Genomic DNA, 23,789 nt, shown 5'->3' with positions numbered 1-23,789 from the left:
CCCGCAGGAGCAAACGTCAAGGTCGAAGGATCAAACACTACTCTATATCGAAGTCCGTAAATTATTTAATAGTTTTAAACCTATTTGATGTGGAAACAGTGTCCCGTACGAAAATGAGAATGAGTCACTATATTTCACTCCTCTGTTGTTACTACTAACGAACCGATCACTTTTTCACTGCTTCACTACCGACGCGCGACATGTTTGATCCTGCCCTCATCACCCGCCCCCGCAGGAGCAAGCGTCAAGGTCGAAGGATCAAACACTACTCTATATCGAAGTCCGTAAATTATTTAATAGTTTTAAACCTATTTGATGTGGAAACAGTGTCCCGTACGAAAATGAGAATGAGTCACTATATTTCACTCCTCTGTTGTTATGTTATAAACAATGAACATAGTTTTAAAAACAGGGTCTCCATTAAGCTCAGGGAGCATGAGCTTGCTAATAACGGGTGTTAAATGAGATTTTTTCAGCCATACAGTGCAACTTTTTGTTTTGCAACGAGATCAGTATTTGTTTTTATTAAAAGCAATGTTTATTCTTCACAAAATCGTCAATGAATATTGGAGATGGAGTCCTGATCATCCATACGAAAAAACATAGTCGCGATGCTCTCACAAAAGCGCTGGACGCCACTGACGTCCATCTTCCGGATCCTCGAGGTCAACTGCTCCGTTCTATTAATTCCCACATTGAAAACAAAACTAGAATTCCACATAAAAAATAAATCACTCGATTTATGTTATTTATTGAAGCTATTTTTGTATGCCATCTGCGAAAATACCGATTGCGATGCGTTTGTTGAAACCTTAAAATATAAACATGTTCAAAAACTTGAGTATGTAACTTACATAAATACATCAAAATCATAGATTTTAGCATTAACTATTATTCGTCCTACATGGGACAAGTTTCGATGGTGCCATGTTCTACAAGACATGTTCATTGGATTCACGTAACACTTTACGCTTCTGCTCTTCGGCTGGAGTAAAAACCCATTCTTTGATGTGCACATCGTCGGGATTTCTGGAAATGATTAAAATTAGTTAGTTAAACGTATTTCAGAGGTATGTTCGAATTCTTACACGGCACTAGTTTTCAGAACCAATTCGCTCTTGGTCACTTCCTTGGGTAGCCATCGGTGAACCACCGGTGAGATTAGCTTGGCATGCATTTTACTCAGATCTTGCGAGCCAGTTAGGTAACTGACGGGTATTCCGACGAGGAACACCAGGAACGTTCCAACAGTCGAGTACCACACGAAAGACATTTTGTAGATGGAGAACCCGTTGTCACTGACGTCGTTCATCGATTGCACTAGAACCGACTGAGTCACGTTGAAGCCATACTCTGCACAGCCCTCCACGCTGGTGGGTTTCGGAGGGTAACTGAGCTCGCCATTTTTAATGGCAAACTGTGCCCCTGCAATGATCCACGACATTCCTATGACGCTGGCAGCCGAACCCCAGAGGGCACCGTGCTTGTTCGCCCAAGGCCACAGCATTCCCAGGCAGAAGATGCCCATGACTGCGCCCTGCGTCACACTGGCAATGGTGACCACCATCTGCAGGATGTGGCCGAACTGTTCCACCACTAGACCCATCACGATACAGTAGAGGCCACTGAACAGGATCAGTACCTTCATGGTGAGGTTGGCCGACGCATCGGTGTGTTTGAACAACTTAAACGGCCTTATGTAGTCTTCGTAGATGATTCCGGCTAGAGAGTTCAGGTTGGCTGACATAGTACTGTTGAAAAGATAGTTCAGTGTTAGCTCGTAATGGAAATGCTCACTGAAACCGCCGCCTTCGGCACATATCGTTAGGAGTCCTATTTTAAGTCGCAGTTCGGTATATCTTAAAATTTTAGTGGTGGTTCACAAAAATTGGTGAAACTCTTGTACGGTAAGTCTTAGGTTTTTTTTACACGGGATATGTTTTCCGTTTTTCATATTTACTTTAGAACACCTAGAAGACATAGTGGCATTGTATAGAGGAAAGATGTAGTTTTCATTTGAAGCTAAAACAATTGGCGGCCATTTTTAATTTGATCGCCATCTTGATTTTCGTCCGAAAAACGGTTTTTACCGGAAGTGCATCGCTCATTTTGAATTCTAATAAAATGTTTGTCCCGATACCTTCTTACCAGCCTTGTTCATAAATGATTCCGATAAAGTTTATCTAGATATATGATTTTGATTGTACATTGATATACGATGCGGTATACGATAATTCTGAGAACATCATCAGAAAGCTGAGAAAAAAACTGAGTAAGCAGCTATCCAGCTGTGATTTGCTGACGAACTGCAATTTCTATCGATTGACCGAACTTACAATATTGTAAGTTCGGTCAATCGTAAGACAATGCAGTTCGCCGAAAATGGATTTTTCTCGGTTTTCATGCCAGATACCCTACTTAGGAAGTAAAGCGCATCCGGATGCGAATCGAATGCACCACTTCCGAAGTTTGGTATCTCGTATAGATTTTGAGAAAAATCCAACTTCGGCGAGTAACGATACTAACTTTTTACCGCGCCGACAATATCCAGTAGGAAAGTAGAGCGAATGTCCGTAACGTTTCATAACGCCTACCGTGCTAATCAAATGGAGCTGTCATTTTGCCGCACGGAAAAATGTTCCGCTCGATTATTCCGCAAGGAAAATAGTGGCAGTTCGCTTATACTGAATCAGCTGTTACCTTGGTAATTATTTATTTATTTATTTATTTTTTTCCATACCAATACATGTAGAGCAAGGTTATTACCTTTTTTAATTCTACATTCAGAAAAAAAAAACAATATGTATATGACGAATTCATTTCTTAACTTACAACTATTTCAAAAACAAGTTATTAGTTCTAGATACAATTTAAACTACTGGTTACTTGTGTTCAACCATGAGATTATTTTTATTGTTGATAATTAGCAACAAATTGTACTTAACCGCTCTACTTGGGATGTCAATACTCAGCCCTAACAAGTAGAGTCAATTTCGTATCGTCGGTAACGCCTGCCGTACAAATCAAAAAGAGCTGTCATTTTCCGTGCGCACCATAAGGTAAACCAGTTTGGAATCAATTTCTAAGATTGCACTAATACTTTAAAGGCACAAATCTCGTGAAGAAAGCATCCAACTACAGTGCACTTTTTATTCATGGCTTTGTGTACTAGCAGAAAGCTTCGAATAAGAAGATCAATAACGTTTTCCAACTATTTCTTCAGTTTAGTGCCTTTTAAAACGTGAGTAGAGGCACAAGTCGGCCATTGTGACGGCCATCTTTGAATTCCGAAATGTTTCACCTTATTCGCTCCTTGGAGATCAGCTATCAAAATAACTTTGGTTAAAAAGCAGATTTTTTAAGCGCTTTTCTTGTCAGCTGCGGACTACGGAGGATTTTTTGGAGCAAATCGCAAAGTTTCGCAATTCCTGGATGATATCTCCGGAGAAATTTCCGGACGAAATCTTCAGAAGTATTTCTGATGGAAATCCTCGGAGGAATAGGGTCCTAAAGCCCTGTCCCAATTTCAGCGCCAAACGCTTAAGTTTAGGCCAAAAACACATGTTTACTTAATTTTCTAATGTTTTCCGTTGGTTTAAGTCCAAAAATCTTTTTTTTGATGTTTTTTTTTAGATTTTGTCACACCCTTTGACTCAAATTTTGGGTGTATTTTATTTTTCGTGTCCCTTCCAAAATGTCAGATAGGAACAATCCCGGTGTTGAAACTAAAACCCCTGCGGTGTTTTTGTCGACTAAGCGAATGTCAAACATGAGCAAAAGTGTCAAGGTTCATTAATGCACACAATTTTAAAATTAAAGTTTAAACGTGATATACCCGTTATTTGAGCGGGAAAAATTGCTAAATTGGTTGCAGTAACATGCTCAACATGATTTCATTAAAAATTTTAGGACCCAATTGCGGTTGTAAATCCCCTTAAAATTCCTGGAGGAGTTCTTGGGGGAAATCCCCAAAAGAATTCTTGGAAAAAATCTCCAGAGAAATTTCTGGAGAAAATCTCGGGAGGAATACCTAGAGCAGATCGCCAGAGGAGTTCCTGGACGGAATTCCCAGAAGAGTTCCTGAAGGAAATTCCAGGAGGAGTTGCGGGAGAAAATCCTCGGAGGTGCTTCTTTCGGAAAACCTCGGAAAAATTTCTGGATAGAATTCCCTGAGGAATTTCTGGATGAAATCTCTAGAGTAATAATTGACAATCCACTGAGAAATTTCTGGAGAAAATTCCCGGAGCAGCTTCTGGGGATATCACCGGAGGAATTCCTGAAGAAATTTTAGGAGAAAAGAAAATCCTCAGGAATTTCTTAATGAACTTCTTGGCGAAATCCTCAGGAAACATCCTGAACCAATTCCCCGAATGAATTGCTATCGAAAATCCTCTTAGAAATTCCCGGAGGAAATCTGTAGAAAAATTCTGAAGAAGTTTCTTCGATGTTTTTTTTTTTAATAAATTTCCGGAAATCCTCAGAGAAAATCCTGAACGGAATCTCCGGAGGAATTACTGTTGGAAATCCCATGAGAAATTCCTATAGTAAATCCGAGAGGAGTTTTTGGGGAAAATCGCCCGAGGAATTTCTGGACGGCACCACCGGGAATTCCTTTCGAGCTCCACTGGAACCTCCGCCAGAAATTCCTTTGGAGCTCCACCTGGAATGGGTTACATGCATGGCCTTATTCGCTACTTACCACATAGTAACGCACATGCGCTAGTGTCAATGCACGAAAAATCACTACAAAGTAACGCGAAAAATATTTGTATGGCATAATGCATCTAACGAATTATTTCTGAAAATTGGGAACTATTTTGGAAAAAAAAATTTGGTACCGGTTGTGCGCAATGCGGATGGCTATCACGCCTACCAAATATTTTTTTCGATTAATGCTGTCATCTATGAGAAATATGAAGTTAGATGCCTTTCCCCATACAAAATGAAACGAGAAAACCTCCTGAAATTCCTCGGTAATCCTCTGGAAATCCATTAGGAACTCTGCTGGACTTACACGGAGAGTTCCCCTAGATTTCCTCCGGGACATTCTCCAAAGTTTCTCCAAGAAATCCTCCAAAGTTCCTCCGGGAATTTCTCACGAGTTTCTCGTAAAATTTCTTCAGAGTTTCCTGAAATTCTCCAGAAATTTCTTACTTCCAAAAATTCCTCCTCCGGATTTCCCTTATGAAGTTACTCTAGAATTTTTTTTAGATATCTTCCAGAAATTCCTTCATAGTTCCTCCGGGATATCCTTCGGAGCTCCACCGGTCATTCCCTCATATTTTCTGCATGGTTCCTCCAGCATTTCCTCGGGAGTTCCTCCAGTAGCTTCTTCATAGTTTCTCTAGAAAATTCGTCCGAGGAGTTACTTCAGCTATTCCCAGAAGTTCATTTGGAGCTCCACCGAAAATTTCTTAGCAGTTCTTCCGGAAAAGTCTCCGAAGCTCCACCGAGAATACCTTCGGAACTATGCCGGAAAATCTTTCGAAGCTCCGCCGCGAGTTCTATCAAGATTCATCAGGGAATTCCTTTGCAGTTCATCCGTGTATTCCTTTAGATTTACTGTTTAATTCGCTATTTGTTTGTTTTTGTTGATCACATTCGAAATGGGTCGAAAAAAAAATATAACAATCGGTGCATGCGCGTGCGGTTTGGTCTATTTAATTTTGTCAGGTCCATTTTTGGTATAAATTTGGACCAAAAATTGGACCACCGGTGAAGTTGCCCTTAAACCATTAGTTGTAAGACAAATCTGTAAACTGATTGCGACCGATATGAAAATGCATACGACGAATAGAGGCAACGGTAAGTAATAATTTCATTGCTTTATTTCCAATTTATTGGAAATATAAATGAGCAAGATTTGTAAAAATCTTATTGCATAACGCAAAAGCTGTTTCGGGAGAGAATTGTTTGGTATCGGTTTGTATCAGCAGCGTTTACTGCATTACACCCGATTCTGTTTTTGCACGGATTTTTTTACACGGCAAAAAAAGTTTCCATACATTTTTTCCGCCAAATCCTATTTTTATCATGGAACTTCGAGAAATGATGTTACTTTTTTGCAAGGTTTTTGAAATTTTGAACTGAAAACTATTTTTGCACGGTACGCATCCCCCGTGCAAAAACCTAATCGGGTGTACTGACAAAACGAGACAATATATCACGTATAGGGAATAGGGATACCATCTGATCAGTTAAGGAAATCAGGACATTTCATGTATATTCGGCAAAATGTGCAAAACTCACCGGATTTGTTAAACAATTTAATACGAAAAAAGCTGAAAATCAGGACATGACCTGCTAAATCAGGACGGATGCCTAATCATGTGAAGTGTACCTAAGATTTATAAAAAAAATGGGCGTTTTTGCAAACCATTTAGATTGCTGGCCGTAGAGTCCACCAATTTGAGTTAACCAATATGGTCCCCTTTATGTTTTAGCATATTCTACCAAACTGCGACAAAAATTATAATTCTAACGATATGTGCAGATGGTGGCCTAGAATAACTTAATCGAAAAGTTAGAAACGCTCAAGACTAACCTCAGACCAGCGCTGAAAACGCACGAGATGAACACTCCGGGCATTCCTTTCAGATTACCGACGACATCCTGGACGTAGAACGGCAGCAGCTTATCGGCCTTCTGCACCAGATTGACCTTGATCGGGTCACAGTCGAAGTATTTCGCAAAAATCACAATCCCCGTGAAGCAGTTCAAGCTGGTTATGATGATGAATCCGGCGCAGAAAATCCACAATGCACTGCGTGCATGACGAATGCTCGGCACCGCCACCATTCGCTGGACACAGCTCTGGTTCAGTCCCAAGTACCCGGTCCACAGAAATACATTGCCAATGCTTGCCGTCCAGAATGTTTGCCGCGTCGTTGCGTCAAAGGTCATGCTGATAGCCCCGAAGAAAGGGAAAGCGAAATTAGATTAGAGTTTCAAACTGACCTAGGCCATTTCGTCTTACTCGAAAACGTTCAACCGATCGCCGGCTGCTGCACGCGTAAAAACTTCACCGAATCCGCCGATCTTGATGACGCCAACCGCCACCACAAGGAAGCAGGATGCGAACATAATCACGCCCTGAACCACATCCGTCCACACGACGGCCTTGATCCCGCCGAGCATGGTGTAGAAGATGCACACGCAACACACGATCCCGTTGATCAGGTGGATGTTGGTGCCGGTGACCTGGGCGAACGCCAACGACGGGATGAATATGAAGATCGGCAGAATCAGATAGATGTTCAGCACGTAGGTGAACGTGACGAACTTCTTCACGGCCGGACTGAAGCGATCCTCCAGGTACTGTAAGACAAAGTTTCATGAATTCAGTGCACATGGTTAGCGGTAGTTTTTATTTTGGGATACTAACCTGGTAGCAGTTGGTTATCTGGTTGTTGTAGAATACCGGCACGAAGATGTAGTTGATGATCATCACGATGACGATCATGGTGGGCGCTATTATCCAGTACTGCGCTCCGTACGAGTACATCTCGGCCGGTACGGACATGATGGATACGCCCGACAGTTGACTGGAAAGATAAGTAATATTAAGTGATCAATTTGAGGCTGCTAGAAAACTTTGCTTAGTGAGTGTCTTCTTTTTTCTGGGTATTGCGTCCTCACTGGGACAAAGCCTGTTTCTCAGCTTTGGTGTTCAATGAGCACTTACACAGTTATTAACTGAGAGCTTTCTTTGTCAATGTTGCTAATATCGCATTTGTATATCATGAGGCAGGTACGATTATACTCTATGACCAGGGAACTCAATGAAATACTTGTTTGTCTCAAGTAACAAAAAAACACTATTTACTCAATTTACGATTTCTGATTCCATTGCCGTTTTCAAAAATATCATAGCACGTCTAGTTCGTGAGATATTGGCTGTTGAAAATTTTACGATTTCAGAAAACTTGCATGCAAGTTTGCCAGCTTGTATGACGATTTATTTGTTTAATTTGTCACATGATTCAAACTTTATATGTTAAATAGTAGTTACCAATAAAGTTCACAATACTTTTGATGCTTAAAAGTTGTTTTTTGATTATCTAGAAAGGTATTGTATTTTTCCGTATAAGAGAAACAAAGAATTTTGTATGGAAACTGTAGGCTTGTTGATAAAATCGATAAAATCTAATTTTGATCGTATAGTTTTATCAACACTATATCTTAAATAAAAGTTGTAGTCCTTATTCGCATGCGAAATCACTAAAAAAATGATAAATCATAGTTTAAACTTCACGTAGACATCAATAAAACGGTTCCGGGTCATTTGGACGAACGCCATTTGACCGAATGCCGTTTGACTGAAATGTTCATTTGGCCGAATGCCATTTGGCCGAATGCCGTTTGGCCGAAAATTAAAAGAATAGGGATCTGTAACAGTTAAAATGTAATTGAAATGAATTTCAAAGTTGAAATTCGAAGAACAGCTCACTTTAAAAAAAAAAAAAAGAATAAATCATCATAATGAGCTCTATAGTTCAATAAACAGCAGTAGCGTAGCTAGGGGGGTGCGGTGGGTGCGGTCCGCACCGGGCCCCGAGCTTCTAGGGACCCCAAAATTGCAGTACGGATATCTTATAGCATTAAAAGTTCGACATAGCTTTGAGAAACTGGCAATTTATAAGATCCAAAAAAATTAGCATGACAAGCAGACTTGGATCTGCGATGTTCAGGGGCCCCTTGATTATCCCTGACTTTTAATATTTTAGAGATAGATTTAGAGTGAGTGGGCTGAGGGCTCCGGGGTGACTGGGGGCCCCTAAAATGTGGGGCCCACAGTCACGGTCCTACCGGAGCCCTCAGCCCACCCTAAATCTATCCCACATTTTAGGGACCTCCACGAATATTTGCATTGTAAGTTATTTCCCTTGTTGTAGTTCAATCGATAGCACGAGTCTTCTAATAGCTAAACGGGGCCCTGATGCAGATACTTAAGTAGGCTCAAATACCTATGTTGAAGATGTTGAGTCCAATTACGGCTTTGAATTCATAATTATTTATATTTATATAATACTTCATGAATTCTGATTTCCAATCAAATCTACCCAAGTTTGTGGGCCTCCAGAAATTTGAAACATTGGTGAAATTTTGGTGAAATATTTTCTTACGATATTAACCATTCTCATTGTCACTCATTTTAAAAATTTGACAGATAGTATAAACATGAGTTAAATGCTAAAGGTATACATTTTGTTCAAATTTAAATGTTTGAGATATTCTCAAAAGCATGAATTTTGTAGAATGAGAAAGCTTACGACTTCAAGTCGACTATTTAGGCAGATGCAAATATTATTTTCTTTTAAATCCAAGACCACTACGGACTGAGCGAAAAAATATTAAGGGCAGAAACTTGAGTAAAACAGATAAAACACAAAAAGTTAATTTTACAAATTTTAATTATTTTTAAACTTTGAATGTATATCTACATTTTTCAGATTTTATTTTTTAAATCATACAAAAATACCTACCAAAAATCATCCAAACTTATTCTCAAGTGACCTTGAATAACTCATCAGGGCATTTCTTAGAACATTCTCCTGGTAATTTATATTAAATTATGCCATGGATTTATTATTATTTTTTATTAAACGTATCCAGAGATTCCTTTAAGATAACGTTGAAAAAAAAACGAGAAAATATTTCCAATTATTAATTTTGGAATTCTTTCAGGATTTTTTGCAGAAATTCTTTATTTCTTCGGAATAAACATAAGCAAAAAATCCAGGGAACTTTTTCCGGCACTTTCATTAGAAACTATACAGAATATTCTAAGCAATGCCAGTAGGATTTTCCTAATAATTTTTGAAAGAAATACACAATATTATTGCGAGCAATAATCTATCTGGCGTTCCTATGTGATTGTAAATTCATTAATTGTTTTTTAATTGAAATTGGCACAGGAAATCCAAAAATGTATACCCGGATTTTCTCAAGGTTTATTCAAGAACTCCTACAGAAATCATTCTAGGAATTTATCAAGGTTTTAATCACAAATTCCATTGAGGAGCCCTCTGAAAACCATTTGAAGGATTTCTTGGCGTACCGTTGGCCAAGAAATCCCGTGTTTTCCCTAAGTATTCCTTTGCCACTAGCTTCAGGGATTCTTTGTTTTATTTATTTCAAATATACTTTCTGAAATTTATTTGATGATTTTTCTTCTGGTATTTATATTAGAAGTTTGAATTCCTCAGATAATTGGGAATTCTTTTAAATATGTCCCTCATTTTTCCCAGGGAGCTCTTCATGGATTCATTCAGGGCCGTATTTACGGGGGGTCCAAGGGAGCCATGGCCACCGCCCCCACAAAATGCGTCTAAAATAGTTATTATTGAACATTTAAGAATTATTACAAACCGATAAAGACGTTCTAACTTTAGTTTTAAATTCAAATGATTATTAGGTTTTTCTAAAGCGTGCAGCATATTTGACCTACTGTTTTCGATTTGAGAGCTTCAGTTTTTGTTTTTTTTTTTCTAAAAGTTTTTGGTTTGGTATTCTTTTACACAAATCTAAACATAATCGAAATTGAAAAATAAAAAAAAATGCTGTGTACATATTTTTTGAATTGTACAGAATAAATACGTCGAAAAGTAAGGGAATCCAACATAAATTTGATATATTTCAAATTTAGTTATATTGAATTATAATATATTGCACTAACATATTGTACTGTTTCGATGCTTTCCAATGGAATTTTTAAATCATTTTACAGTTTGAAAAAGACATAATTTATAGAAGATTGGTTTGCTTCTTGGCTCTCATACAATTTGTACGGAGTGGCTATGGCTGGAAAATTTCAAAACGGTTTTTCCTCAAAGGTAGGTTTAGTGTACCCATTGATCTCTACTCGCGCTTATGGAAGGTTCAAAGCAGTTCAAAACTACACGGGTAGAAATCAGAATCCAAAAACAAGATTATGACTCATGATATCATGATTCCAGTGTGTTTTAATCTTATGAAAATACACTATGATTTGGACTCATGATATCATGAGTCAGATTGCCGTAACGCAACACACGCGTAAGGTTTTAATTGCTGATTGCTCGGAATCATGATTCAAATGCCAACAATGCTAAGTCGCGCATCCGTTTATGATCGACAAAATAAAAATAATAAAAAAAATAGCATACACTGAGATTCGAGCCAATAACCTTCCGATTGTAAGCCACCTACTCTACCACCCAACCTCTTCGTCATCTTAAATAAAGAGTGATCGATACGAATGAGTTGAAGCAAAGTGAACCGCTTAGTGTTTTCACACTGGATGTTACGCTTATGAAGAATCATGATTATGACTCCAGGAACCATGATTTGTGATCCTGATATTATGACCTAAGCAATTTATGAATTTCGTGATTTGTAAATCATGATTTGGGGATCAGATTTTTATCCGTGTAACTTCTGGTGATTAGAACTTTTTCTAAAACATTAATGTAATACGAGATTTCCGTGCTATATTCCCCATTTTTTATCTCGTTCTACCAATTATCATCAAAACTTTAATCAATCAAATATTCTATAGGAAATGTTTTTTTTAAAGGCCCCCACAAGACTCTGGTCCCTGGGCACCCACATTTGTTAATCCGGCCCTATTCCTACAATGAGTTCTTCAAGTGATAAAAGCAGTAATATTCCCAGAAACTTCAAAGCGATTCTACCAGTTTCTTCTAGATTTTTGTTATATATTCTTACAAGACTTCTGTTATAAGGAGTTTCGCCAAAATAAAAAAAAGAATACATACATTTCTGGAATTTTGACAGAGTTCAAGAAAAGAAGATCAGAAGATTTCTTGCATGTTTTTAAGGTATATTCCAAAATTTTATCTCAGGATACCTCTATGAGTTTCGCTGGGATTCCTCATAAAATAATATCAATAATAACATCAAACATTTCATCTTGATTGCCTCCTAGACCTGCATCGAAAACCACAAAAAAAAATATTTGCGCAATACTAAAATAGAGCCGTTCCATCGCCTATTACACTGCGGAACACGTTTTTGTCTCTAGCACCAAAATACCGCTATTCACTTAATTAAGGGTTGCTGAATCCATTGCCGGTTTCGGAAATATCATAGCACGTCCAGTTTTTGAGATATTGACTGTTGAAAATGCAAAAAATGACTATTTCAACCAACTTGCATGCAAGTTTCCCAGCTTGTAAGGTAATATATTGGCTTAATTTGCCACTGAATTCAAACTTTATGTGTATAACAATACTTATCATTAAAGTTTGTATTATTTTCGATACGGAAAAGTTATTTTTTGATGGTTTTGAGAATTGTTGTATTTTGCCGTATAGAAGAAACGAAGAATTTTGTATGGAGACTGCAAGCATGTTGAAAAAATCGGTTTAATCGAAATTTAATCGCGCAATTTCAATCAAATTATGTCTGAAATGAAGTTCAAGTTCTATTTTGCATGTTTGGTGGATTAGATTACAAAAAAGTATGATAAATTGTACTTTAAATTTCATGTAAACATTAATAAAAGCAGTGTTTTGTACAACTTTGGCGACCTGTAGCTAAAAATTGTGACGTGCTGGAAAATTTCTGAGAACGACATCAGATTCAGCAGCCCCAAATCTACTAGAGACACATAATTTGGTTCTTGAGACACGCAAACATGTCATTTTTGTTATGCTGTGTTATCCAATAAATTGAGATATTTTTCCACGAGCCTTCAAAGCGTTCGTCTAGGTATGACCGTAAGCAAACTATTAAATACCGTACATCATAACAGAAAGTTATCCAAGAATTCCTTCAAACATCCTTTAAAACATAAATTTATAGGAACTTATGCAGCAATTGCTTCATAGATATATTCAAAAACTACTTCCAAAACATCAAAAACAGACATAACATTAAAAACTACTTCCTGACGGACTTCCTGGCTAAGTCCTCGTATGGATTAATTTTTACTAGCAGAACATAGTTTGACCTTTAAATCACGTTTTTATTTTAAATATTAAACGTTTTTGACAAAAATATGTAGGTATGTGTAAGCTAATAAGGCATATTTAGCAAACCTCTATTTGAGGGGCCCCATATCTATCTCCGCTCCGGGCCCCCAAAACCCTAGCTACGCCACTGATAAACAGTCAGAGCTAGAATCCTTAATGTAAGCAACTATTCAATTTTCTACTAGCGGCAACAGCTGGCAGTAGAGGTTTTCTCATTGCGATTGTAATCAACTTTTGACAGTAACTGGAACAACTTACTTACTTACTTACTTACTTACTTACTCGTCCTTCTGAATGACCGGTTGCTGTTCCCCAAGTATCGTACTTAGTAAATTATTTCATAGTTCTAGCAAACACGAAATATTGGCTTATTCTTTTGACAACGGAGAAACAGTTAGCTTCTTTGACGTGAGTGTACGCCGAGTCATTTGATTTACGGCATCACGCAAGCAACGGTGCAGACCTCAGTTCACACGTTGCAATCTTAATTTTGAAAGAGAATAACATTTCTAATAACCCTTGTGCTGTTTTGAATAAGACTCTATGAACGTTTATAATTAACGCCTTAGTTCCAATAATTATGAAAGAACAGCCTTTGGTAAAGAGAAGGAAAAATCTCATATGAAAATATAAGCAAGAGTAATGCAAACAATCGTTATATTAGAATAACTACGAAGAACTGCCGATGATTTAAATAATGTTAAATCCCAAATTAAAATTTAAGCAAAATCATTGCCAATTATTATAAGCAATACGTTTCTCTGGAAAGAACAGTCTTTTGACAAAGAATGAAAAACTTCAATGAAAACATAAGCAAATGTAATGCAAATAATCGTTAGATTATTATAACCACAAAGAACTGCCGATGATTTAAAGAAATAAAAAAATAGGAAAAATTTCGGCTAAAATAATTGAAAATCGTCTTAAACTCAAGTACACTGTTGATAACCCAGAAACGAATCAATCATCAGCTTATATAGAGTCTTGAACGGTGTGAAGTTTACAACTTCATCCTGAATTCACAAGTCGTTCATTTTCAACAAACATGACGTCCCATTCTATCACAGTTATTGGACCACTCTTCCTACACAGGATTCCTACACATCAGTGTTGTAGCAATTGGATTATTTTTTGTTCATAATTCGGCCAAATGGCATTCGGCCAAGTGACCCGTTCGGCCAGATGGCATTCGGCCAAATGGCGTTCGACCAAACGACATTCGGCCAAATGGCTGGACACCAATAAAACCAATGTTCAATACAACTTCGACGACCTGTAGCTCACAATTGTGACGTGCATGAACATTTCTGAGAACGACATCAGATTTAGCAACCCCAAATTGACTAGAGACACATAATTTGATCCGTGAGACACGCAAAATGATTATTTTTGTAACTCTATGTAATGGGAATTCCTGTAACAAAATGTATTAGATTGATGTTATTATTCGCCATTTTTATTGTCTCAATGCAAACCACTGTCGCCAAAAGAATAAGATGCTTTCATTCCAACTGGACATGATAATTTGTTATAAGCATTGAAGCCTCGTTATCTTTCTGAAGAGAGTGGGCCATAAAAATGGGTATCAATTGGTTGTCGATTGTTGTCAAGGATGATTCACGGGAAGCTCTTTCGATAGGTAGGATTTGATTGCGCCCACTCCAGATCTTCAAATTTGGCTTAGTTTACAATGACCAATTACAATTGACATCTTTCAAATGATCAGACACGTGTATCCAGTATCTTTGTGTTTGATTTTTTTAGTAACAATTTAGTTTTTTTACGATTCTTAGAACATTTTTGGTTATAAGAGCAGAGCAAACTTGAACTGTTCATCCTAAATTTCAATCAAAACAAAATTGTCCTGTCAATACGTATATAAAAAATTGCTTACAGGTGTTTCTTATAGCAATTCGGATGAACCGATATGTCAAAATATGCAAAAATGGCGTTCACTGTCGATTTTATTTTAATTCTTTTTAATCAAATTCAACTATCCTATAGGATATAGAAATTAAACTACTAGCCTCTGGACCAATAAGAGATTGTACCAAACAATTGATGGGGGGTCTTAAAATCTGACAAAATTGCTTTCGATTTTGATTTATTGCTTAATCGAGCTATCATATGGTCGTAAATCATCCGTGCAGACTTTTTTTTTTCTTATCAGTGCTCTGATGCACGGGCCTCCAGAAAATAATGTGTCAGAAACATGCAGAGATGTCGTGTGTGCGATCCATTGAATATCTGATAATTTCGTAATGTAAGGTACCGTGGGGTAAGTTGATACAGAAAAATCAATAGTCAACTTCATTGTTATGTACAGCTAACGTGAATAATGTAATTCAAACTTTTTTCTGTGGATAACAAATGAGGGACTAATATACTTAAAATCACTGATTATTTCGATTTTTCTGATTGTTATGTATTGAGTATGAGGGACTTAAAAATTTGCGCCAAATGATCCACTTGCCCCACCATGGTTTGAATACGTTTGTATCATCTGTCTAGAATAATTTATATGGTCGACAATATGTTTTCAATTGGAGAATTAGTATATTTAGCACTTTTGCAACTCAGCTTAGATAAACCACGAAAAGTTTTGTGTGAGTTTTGAAATTATTATTATTTTATTTATTTTTATATACCAGAAAGGTTAAAAAAACTTTTAGGTTGATTAATTCAAATTCTCTATGGTCAATTTGACAAATTTAAGCTGGGAATGAAAAAAATAAAGGAAAACAACATTTGCGAATATTAAAACTTATTAAAATTCTCGAAAGCAGTTTTTCAATAAATGATAATAATACTTGATCCACTTACCCCACCTCATTAAAAAGTAGGAGTAAGTGTACCATTTACAATATATCTGTATTTATTTATAAAAATCACATATTTTTCATTGTGATTCATTCAAATAGAACTGAAATGCTCACCATGTGTCGAAAAAACTAATAGAATTCGATTTTAGACAGAGATACAATGGATTTTTGAATGATGGAAAACAATTTTGAAATTAATCAATTTTTGCAACTAACAAGTTTGCTTGTGTTAGTGTACGTGTAGTACCAGTTTTGCAATAGTATCAGTGTTGGCGTAAGAATATAACCTAAAACGAAGCAATGGTGCTTACCTCTAACCTAACAATGCGATATTTCATTTCGATTTCAATCATTTGGAATCCATAGAATCGGGACAAATATGTCAACAACTTCCTTCTTACTTACTGTCAATCATTGAAAAAGGCGAAGCAGAATAATCCAAAGTGTGAGGCAGTTTGAAGCAGATTTATTGGATTTTGAATTTTATACAGCTCTTTAAGTGGACCGTGCTTTTTCAAGAAAATTAATATTTGCGATCCATCTTTCACAAGCTATTTATGAATTTATAGAAAGCTCAAGCCGCAATAGTATCTTCAGAGAAGTTGTTTGTGTATACATAAAGTACACCTGAGTTGAAAAAAAAAAATTTCATTAAATTCATACAAAGTGAATTAAAGTTAAAATTGTTCAAAAAACATATTATTTTTTTATAAAAGTACCCTAAGACATTAAGCCCGCCAATCCCTGCGATGGGAATAAAATCACTCGAAAGCTAAGAACAAGAGCTTTCAAGTAGGGTACAAATTATTTTGCGAAAACTTGCGATAGACCACTTTCAACACGTTTCAAGGTGTAATTGATGTATTTTTCCATAAGGTGTGGCGCATTTAGAATTAGAACATCAACAAATTGGAATAATTTGGATATGATTCAACAAAAATGAATTCTGTTTTAACTCAAAAGTTGCATTGCTTGAAAGCTTGAAAGTAAAAATAAGGAAAAAATATTCATCCCCTTTTACAAGAAATTGTCGGATTTTTCCAGCAAAACAGTTAATTAAATTGCGCACACTATTTTCATCCATATTCTTGACAAGTCCATCCCATCACTCAAAAGAACGAGTGATATGTGGCTCTTTTTTGGCGAGAGTCGGTTCATTTGATCAGCACGGATCAGATAAAAAGTGACCTGGAAAAAGAACGAACCGATTTTTTCCCCTATTCTCCTTTGTTCGTTTCTCGGCTTCATTATATATAACGTTATAACGCTTGGCACGTACATTGCTTTGTGCACCACGCCACACATGCAAGCAAAGCGTTTTATGCTGCACCGTGCTCTCTGCGCTCTCAGCATAGACAAACATTTTGCTCCGCCCACGTGTAAGATAGAGAGAAAAAATGGCCACTGGAATGGCAAACACATTTTTTGCTTCTTCAATTTGGTTCGGATAGGGGAAATCGACCGAGTGTACAGTGAGTTTCTGGGGAAGAATGTACGAAGAATGAGAGAGAGAGAAAGATACGAAAGGAACGACGCATGTCGCGCAACAGGGAGTGAATCGCTCTTTTTCCGTTCGCTCGGTTCAGTTCGCTCTTCTTTTGCGAACCGCTGTGCCACTGAACGGTTCAAAAGATCCGGTACACTAAAATGAGTGATTCGGTTCGGATCCGTTCATTGAAATGAGCCGTTTTGCCCATCTCTAGTGCACAATAATTGCCCCACGCTTCCTTTGTTGCTTGCGATCAGTCAAAATAGTTACTTCGTACTTATTCAGTACGAGCCACACAGTATTTATTGAAAAACCAAACACTTTTGCAATTTCTATTCCTGATCAAGACGGTTTTTTTTTCAAATTTTTGTGCGCAAATTTTTTCCCTTCTCTTTTCTTCTAAGTTGAATTTTTCAGGAGTGCGTTCGAATTAAGCTGCGAAAAAAGTCATGTGATGTTATTATTGTTATAGAGCACACATGGACGGTTCAGCTTCTAAATTGGACCACTAGAGTCGTTGTAAGAACCAAAGATGTTTGTTCCAATTCTAAGTGGGCCACACCTTGTAAGGGAAACACATAATTTTATATGGAAACTACAGGCATGTTAAAAAAATCGATTTATAATATAATTATAATAATAAATATAATTGTATAGTTTTAACAACACTATATCTTAAATGAAAGTTGAAGTCCTTATTCGCATGCTTGGTGAAGTAAATCACTAAGAAAAATGATTAATCATAGTTTAAATTTCATGTAAACATCAATAAAACCAATGTTTAATACAACTTTGACGACCTGTAGCTCAAAATTGTGACTTGCAGGCACTTGCCTGAGAGCGGCATCAGATTTAGAAACCACAAATTTACTAGAGACACATAATTTGATCCTTGAGACACGCAAAATGGTTATTTTTGAAACGCCGTGTAATGGGATCAAATCTCTGTAACAGAATGTATTAAATGGATATTATTATTGGTCATTTTTATTGTCTCAATGCAAACCACTGTCGCCAAAAGATTAAGATGCTTTCATTCCTACTGGACATGCGATGATTTGTCGCCAACATTGAAGCTTCGTTATCTGTCTGAAGAGAGTGGGCCATAAAAATGGGTATCATTTGGTTGTCGATTGTTGTCAATAGTGATTCACGGGAAGCTATTTCGATATTAAGATTTACTTGGGCTCACTCCAGATCTTCAAGTTTGGCCTAGTTTACACTTTTCGAGGTCCAATTCTAATCGACAACTTTCAAATGATCAGACACGTGTATCCATAATCTTTGTGTTTGATTTTCTTAGAAACAATTTTGTTGTGTTTTACGATGATAAGAACATTTTTGATTATAAGACCCGATCTATTTTACCCTATTAATCCAAAATTACAATCAAAACAAAATAGTCGTTTCAATACGTATATTTAAAATTGCTTACAGGAGTTTCTTATAACAATTCGGATGGACCGATATGTCAAAAAAATATGGCGTTCACTGTCGATTTTATTTTAATTCTTTTCAATTAAATTAATCCTATAGGACATTGACAAATAAAATAATGGCTAACTAATGACTACTAGCCTCTAGACCAGTGATTCCCAAAGTTGGCGAAATCTCCCCCCTGGGGGCGATTTTCAGGCTCAAGGAGGCGAAAATTTGTGAAACAGAATTTGGGTGGCGAAAAATCCAGAAAGGGGGCGAAAAAGCTAACACGGGAGCATTTGAAAATAGTTACTCATAACCTTTGGAGGACACACATCTGAAGGTTAACTTTTAAGTTAACTAAGTTAAAACTATTTCCAGGACTATTTTACCTTAAATCGTTATATCTCTAATCATGGTCATTTTAAAATCATTATAGACAACATTACATGATTGTCAAACATAAAATATTTATGTTATTCAGTGAGGTTTTTAAATATCATGTGAGTTTTAAGAATGGCCAGCATTTGAGATATTCACAAGATTTTGTAGATGCCCAATATATATAAGGTTTTTTTTTGTATGTGAACTTTCAGGTTTGGAAGCTAATATTTCTGGCATCCAGCTTTTATCCAAAAAAATCTACAGTACTATTTTTAATGTTTTAATTATTTTATAAACAAATTTTGAAAAATTTAGCATACAAAAATCGGGTTCCAGCGATGCCAAAGAAAAAAATCTATTTATAAATAGATTTGAAGAAATTTCAGAGATGCGTTGGATTTATATCTCCAGAACTTTCAATGCGAGTTCAATTTCTTGGTGTTAGAAAATCACCCTTTTGATTAATTGAATTGATAATTGAGTTAAAAACATTCTGGAATTTTATAATTTTTTCAGGGTTTTTGGATTGGATAAAGAAAGGCGTTAGAAACATCAGGCATTTATTACTCACAATTTCTGGAAATTATTGCAGTAGTTTTAGAAATAGCAGATATATCACAACTCACGGGATGAGATCTTTCAAAAACGAACAATTGCGAACAGAGTCATTGCAGTTCACCCAAATATTACATATGTACCTATGTAAAAATAAATTCGTTTGCTTGAAAAACATTGCATTTGCATTTTTTTCACAGGGCGCTTATGAATACATAATTGCTGTTTGCGTTTGACGTGCAAATGTTGCTCTAATGCGTTCCAAATGCGATAACACAAACTAATTAAAGGATACTTAGCAACCATGATCCATATCACGGCCAACCTAGCAAAGAAAAACGATCTTTGATTTCGCATTCCTTGTTGAAAATCTTACCGCATTTGGTGTTCCCGCATTTAATATTTGCATTTCAAACGCACACAGCAATAAATTTGTTAAGATGAAACTGGACCAAACTTTTACCGACTTAATCCTGTAATGTACGCAAGATATTTTTAAAATCAATATTATAAATTACAGCCCAGGTTACCGATATTAAAAAAAAATATTTTCAAATGTACATAATAGTTATTGTATTATGATTCTTTGGATATGCAAGTCGAAGACATTTTTTGTCCTTATTAAAATATTTGAATCACATATATATATTCCAGATAAATATTGGTATCAAGGGGGCGAAAGTTGAAAAAGTTTGGGAAGCACTGCTCTAGACCAATAAAAGATTAAAATAAACAATTACCTTAAAATCTGACAAAATTGCTTTTGATTTTGATTTATTGCTTAATCGAGTTATCATGTGGTCGTATATCATCCGTGCAGTCTTTTTTTTCTTATCAGCATTCTGATGCACGAGCCTCCAGAGAATAATCTGGCAGAAACATGCAGACAGGTCGTGTGTACGATACGATCCATTGAATCTGATAATTTCGTAATATATGTACGTGCAAAACCTAACAATGCGATTTTTGTAATCATTTCGAATCCCTGGAATTGCGGCAAATGTATCAACATCTTCCTCCGCACTTACTGTCAATCATTGGCAAAGACGAATCACTCTAAGCCAAAACGCCAGGCCGCATAAAACAATCATTTTGAATTGCTAAATCTGAGCAAACGGAACATTTTACATGGCCGTAGCCGGAAAAAGGCAGGGGACCCTTATCAATGTACACCGTGGCCAATATATTCTCAAACGCTTCGTCTTGCCATCAAGTAGGCTGTTGTAAAACTTCATGGTTTCCACCATACAAAATGACACAATAGTTTTCCCCCGTTTTCCTAAACACTCCAGGGACTTTCCCGAACTTTTTCTTCACACGAATACGTCGCATCCCTTGTCGAGTGCAACAGTGAAAAACTTACGTCCATCCGTTCTCAAGTCATTTCGTGACATACAAACACCACTTCATTTTTATTTATGTAAGAAGATTAGACTGATGTAGAAAAGCTTGGTTGATGCAGTAGAAAATTGAAACATCAATGATACGTTACGAAATGTCTATTGAAGTCATTTGTTTCACTTTTCATGAATTTGTGAACTCATGTGGCCAATTATAATAAAGTGAAAAGTACAACACATTTTCAGAAATTCTATACAATTTGTTAGTAGGATAACCAAAATAATAAATAATAATAAAAGATTGCAACGATTTTAATTTTCAAAATTTATTTTGAATCCTCGGCAAAGCTTTCTTCCTGGTATTACAACGGCTAGACCATATTGGTACAGCATACAACCTGGATGGCCTGCAAATTTGTTTGAAGATCTAAAGATTGTTCTTAAGACAAAGTTTTGATTTTCTGTTAATGAGTAGATGAAGGCATTTTTTAAATTTGTTACATTTTGTAGCCAAATTATTACATTTGTTACATCGAATTTTAAGATTTTTCCACATCCGAAGCGTTTTTTACAGAATCACAGAAAAATAACCAGGGAATTCCCTAAGAATAGGGGAATAGCTCCAGAAAAAGGAATTGCTCAAAAAACTTCTACTCGGACCCCCGTGAAAATTTGTTAAAACATATTGTAAAGAATTCTAGTTTTCAAAATTAAATTAATAAAAACAGCTCCAGGAGAAATTTTCGGAGAGTTTTTGTGAATTCCTGGAGGTATGCACATGAATTCCAAGAAGAATTGCTATGGCAATCTATGCGATCTTTGGATGAGTTGAACAGCTTCCAAACTGGAATCAGAAGATTTTTAACGGATTCCAAGGTCTTTATAGGGGGCATCTGAGAATTTCAAGCAAAAACTTGAGGATACTGAGCGAGATCTATGGATTGTTAGCGGTTATAAGGGGTTTTATGTGGGATCCTCCGGATGTATACTTGGGTTTTGCGGATGCTTCGTAAATTCTCGCGGTACCAAGCAAACTCTAAGGAGTTTCCCGCGTCCAATGATTTTATAACGGGATACTGTGCATTTTGAGTATTTCTTGCAAAATCTTGAGGATTCTGAATAGGTTTCCAACTAAATTTAGAAATAGCTGGCAGTAGCCTAGGAAGACCTAAAAAAACTTTTGAGAATTCCACATCGGAAATTGAAAATATTCAGCAATTCCAAGCTCTATGCTCACAATCCCTAGCAAGCTCTGGGCATATGTCAGTTCCCATCGGGATCTTAACATTCTATGCGGGTCCCCTTGGATTCCTTTGGAGATGCTTCAAATTCCGAACACTCTTCTTTAAACAATGATTTTTCAATTAAATATTCGAAACTTCGGCACAGGAGGATCAATTTCAAGTCATCGAAAATATTAGTTTTAATCTTTAAAATTGATACTGTTCGGAATGAGGTAATGTTCAGTTCTTGGATATAGGTCACTTATGCGATTATTGTTTCTAAATGGCCCAAACATACAAATATTATATATAGAGCTAATGAAGATTGATTGAAGACTTAAGCGATAAAAGTGGAACGTCTTTCACAATCAACATCCCGCATAGAAAATTACCATTCTTTAAACGAGACAAACTGTTTCACGAACATAATGCTAACGGTTACCCGTTTCAGTTATGGTTCACATGTGTTCTTAGTGTAATTGTAAAATCACCGTCAAACATCAATCATTACTGTAACATCATCAATTATAGTTTACAAATGATCTGATATGGTATCCAACCAGGTTGAAATATTTCCTCTATATTACAACCTTTTTGGTACTTTACCAACTGGGGTTTACGGCTGGATAGCAGCAGCTCATTCTTGTCATCACATTGTTTTTATCCGCTCGTTTCATCGATCTCCTCCAAAATTAAGTAATTTTCACCTTTTGACTATTGCGAAATCTTTTAAATTTCGGACATCGATCTTTCAGAAGCCTTCGTAGTAGCACATCGGGTAAGTTTAAAGTAAAATATTAGTGGAACAAATGCTAATTTTCTTCTTTCATTGTTAGAACCGATGTGCATCACACACAATGCCCGATCTCGGAAAAATATCGCGGATGTCGACAACACTAGCAGCAGCAACAGTAGCGGATGTTCAAAATGTGAACCAGATAAGCTGAGTCCAACTGTCGGAAGAAGCGCCCTGGGCTTCAACCGTGGAAGCGCTTCGGGAAAAGACAACAACATTTATGCTGCACCTAAATTTACCCCCCGTGCGCTGACAAACGCCCTATGCCGCTCAGCTGGATCCTTTCGACCGCTTTGCGATTTTATACCTACATGTGCGCTATATTTTTGAAAACGGGTATGTGTTTCAATAAATAAGCTTATAAAGTAAATAAATTCCGAATGCTCCAAATTAAATTGTGATTCGATTTGTTTCAAACGAAAAAAAAAAAACAAATTCAACATGAACCATATTACCTAATGTTTGTTTTAATTGTAGGATTATACCCCAACAATAGTTCCAATTCTCCGGTGGTAAATTATTCAACCTTACTAGGTATGCTCCCGGTGTGGTTGTCGTTTGAAATTTGCTTGAGGAATAATGATTTTCGAAACGGTAAACATTCTTAATAACCCGTTGTTCGTATGGTCGGATCTTGGAAAACCTTAGCTGTTGCAATCGAAACATTACCCAGCAATAGTACGCTTATGGTCGAATGTACCTTACTGGAAATGCTTGAAAGTGAACCATAGACCATATTCAGTGAGGTTTTGATGTGGTTTGGATTTATGCGGGATTTCGGGTC

The 23,789-nt window shown here is 36.6% G+C and overlaps 1 protein-coding gene across 2 annotated transcripts in view; it reads right to left on the bottom strand.

Annotated features, from left to right (window-relative positions):
* Window positions 1–713: 713 nt before the first annotated feature.
* Window positions 714–23,789, bottom strand: part of LOC110673981 (sodium-coupled monocarboxylate transporter 2) — a 47,004-nt gene continuing 23,928 nt past the window's right edge. For both annotated transcript variants that reach the window (XM_021848903.1, XM_021848902.1), the window contains exons 2-6: window positions 7,385–7,544; window positions 6,977–7,317; window positions 6,545–6,904; window positions 1,089–1,751; window positions 714–1,029 (exon numbers count right to left, since the gene is read on the bottom strand). In XM_021848903.1, the coding sequence (XP_021704595.1) occupies window positions 933–1,029; window positions 1,089–1,751; window positions 6,545–6,904; window positions 6,977–7,317; window positions 7,385–7,544 (1,621 nt within the window). In that variant the 3' untranslated portion in view covers window positions 714–932. The remainder of the gene's footprint in view (window positions 1,030–1,088; window positions 1,752–6,544; window positions 6,905–6,976; window positions 7,318–7,384; window positions 7,545–23,789) is intronic.

The sequence above is a fragment of the Aedes aegypti genome, chromosome 3, assembly GCF_002204515.2.
Source record: "Aedes aegypti strain LVP_AGWG chromosome 3, AaegL5.0 Primary Assembly, whole genome shotgun sequence".
Classification (NCBI taxonomy): domain Eukaryota; kingdom Metazoa; phylum Arthropoda; class Insecta; order Diptera; family Culicidae; genus Aedes; species Aedes aegypti.
The sequence above is the reverse complement of the archived record's forward strand: the minus strand, read 5'-3'. Positions and strand labels throughout refer to the sequence as shown.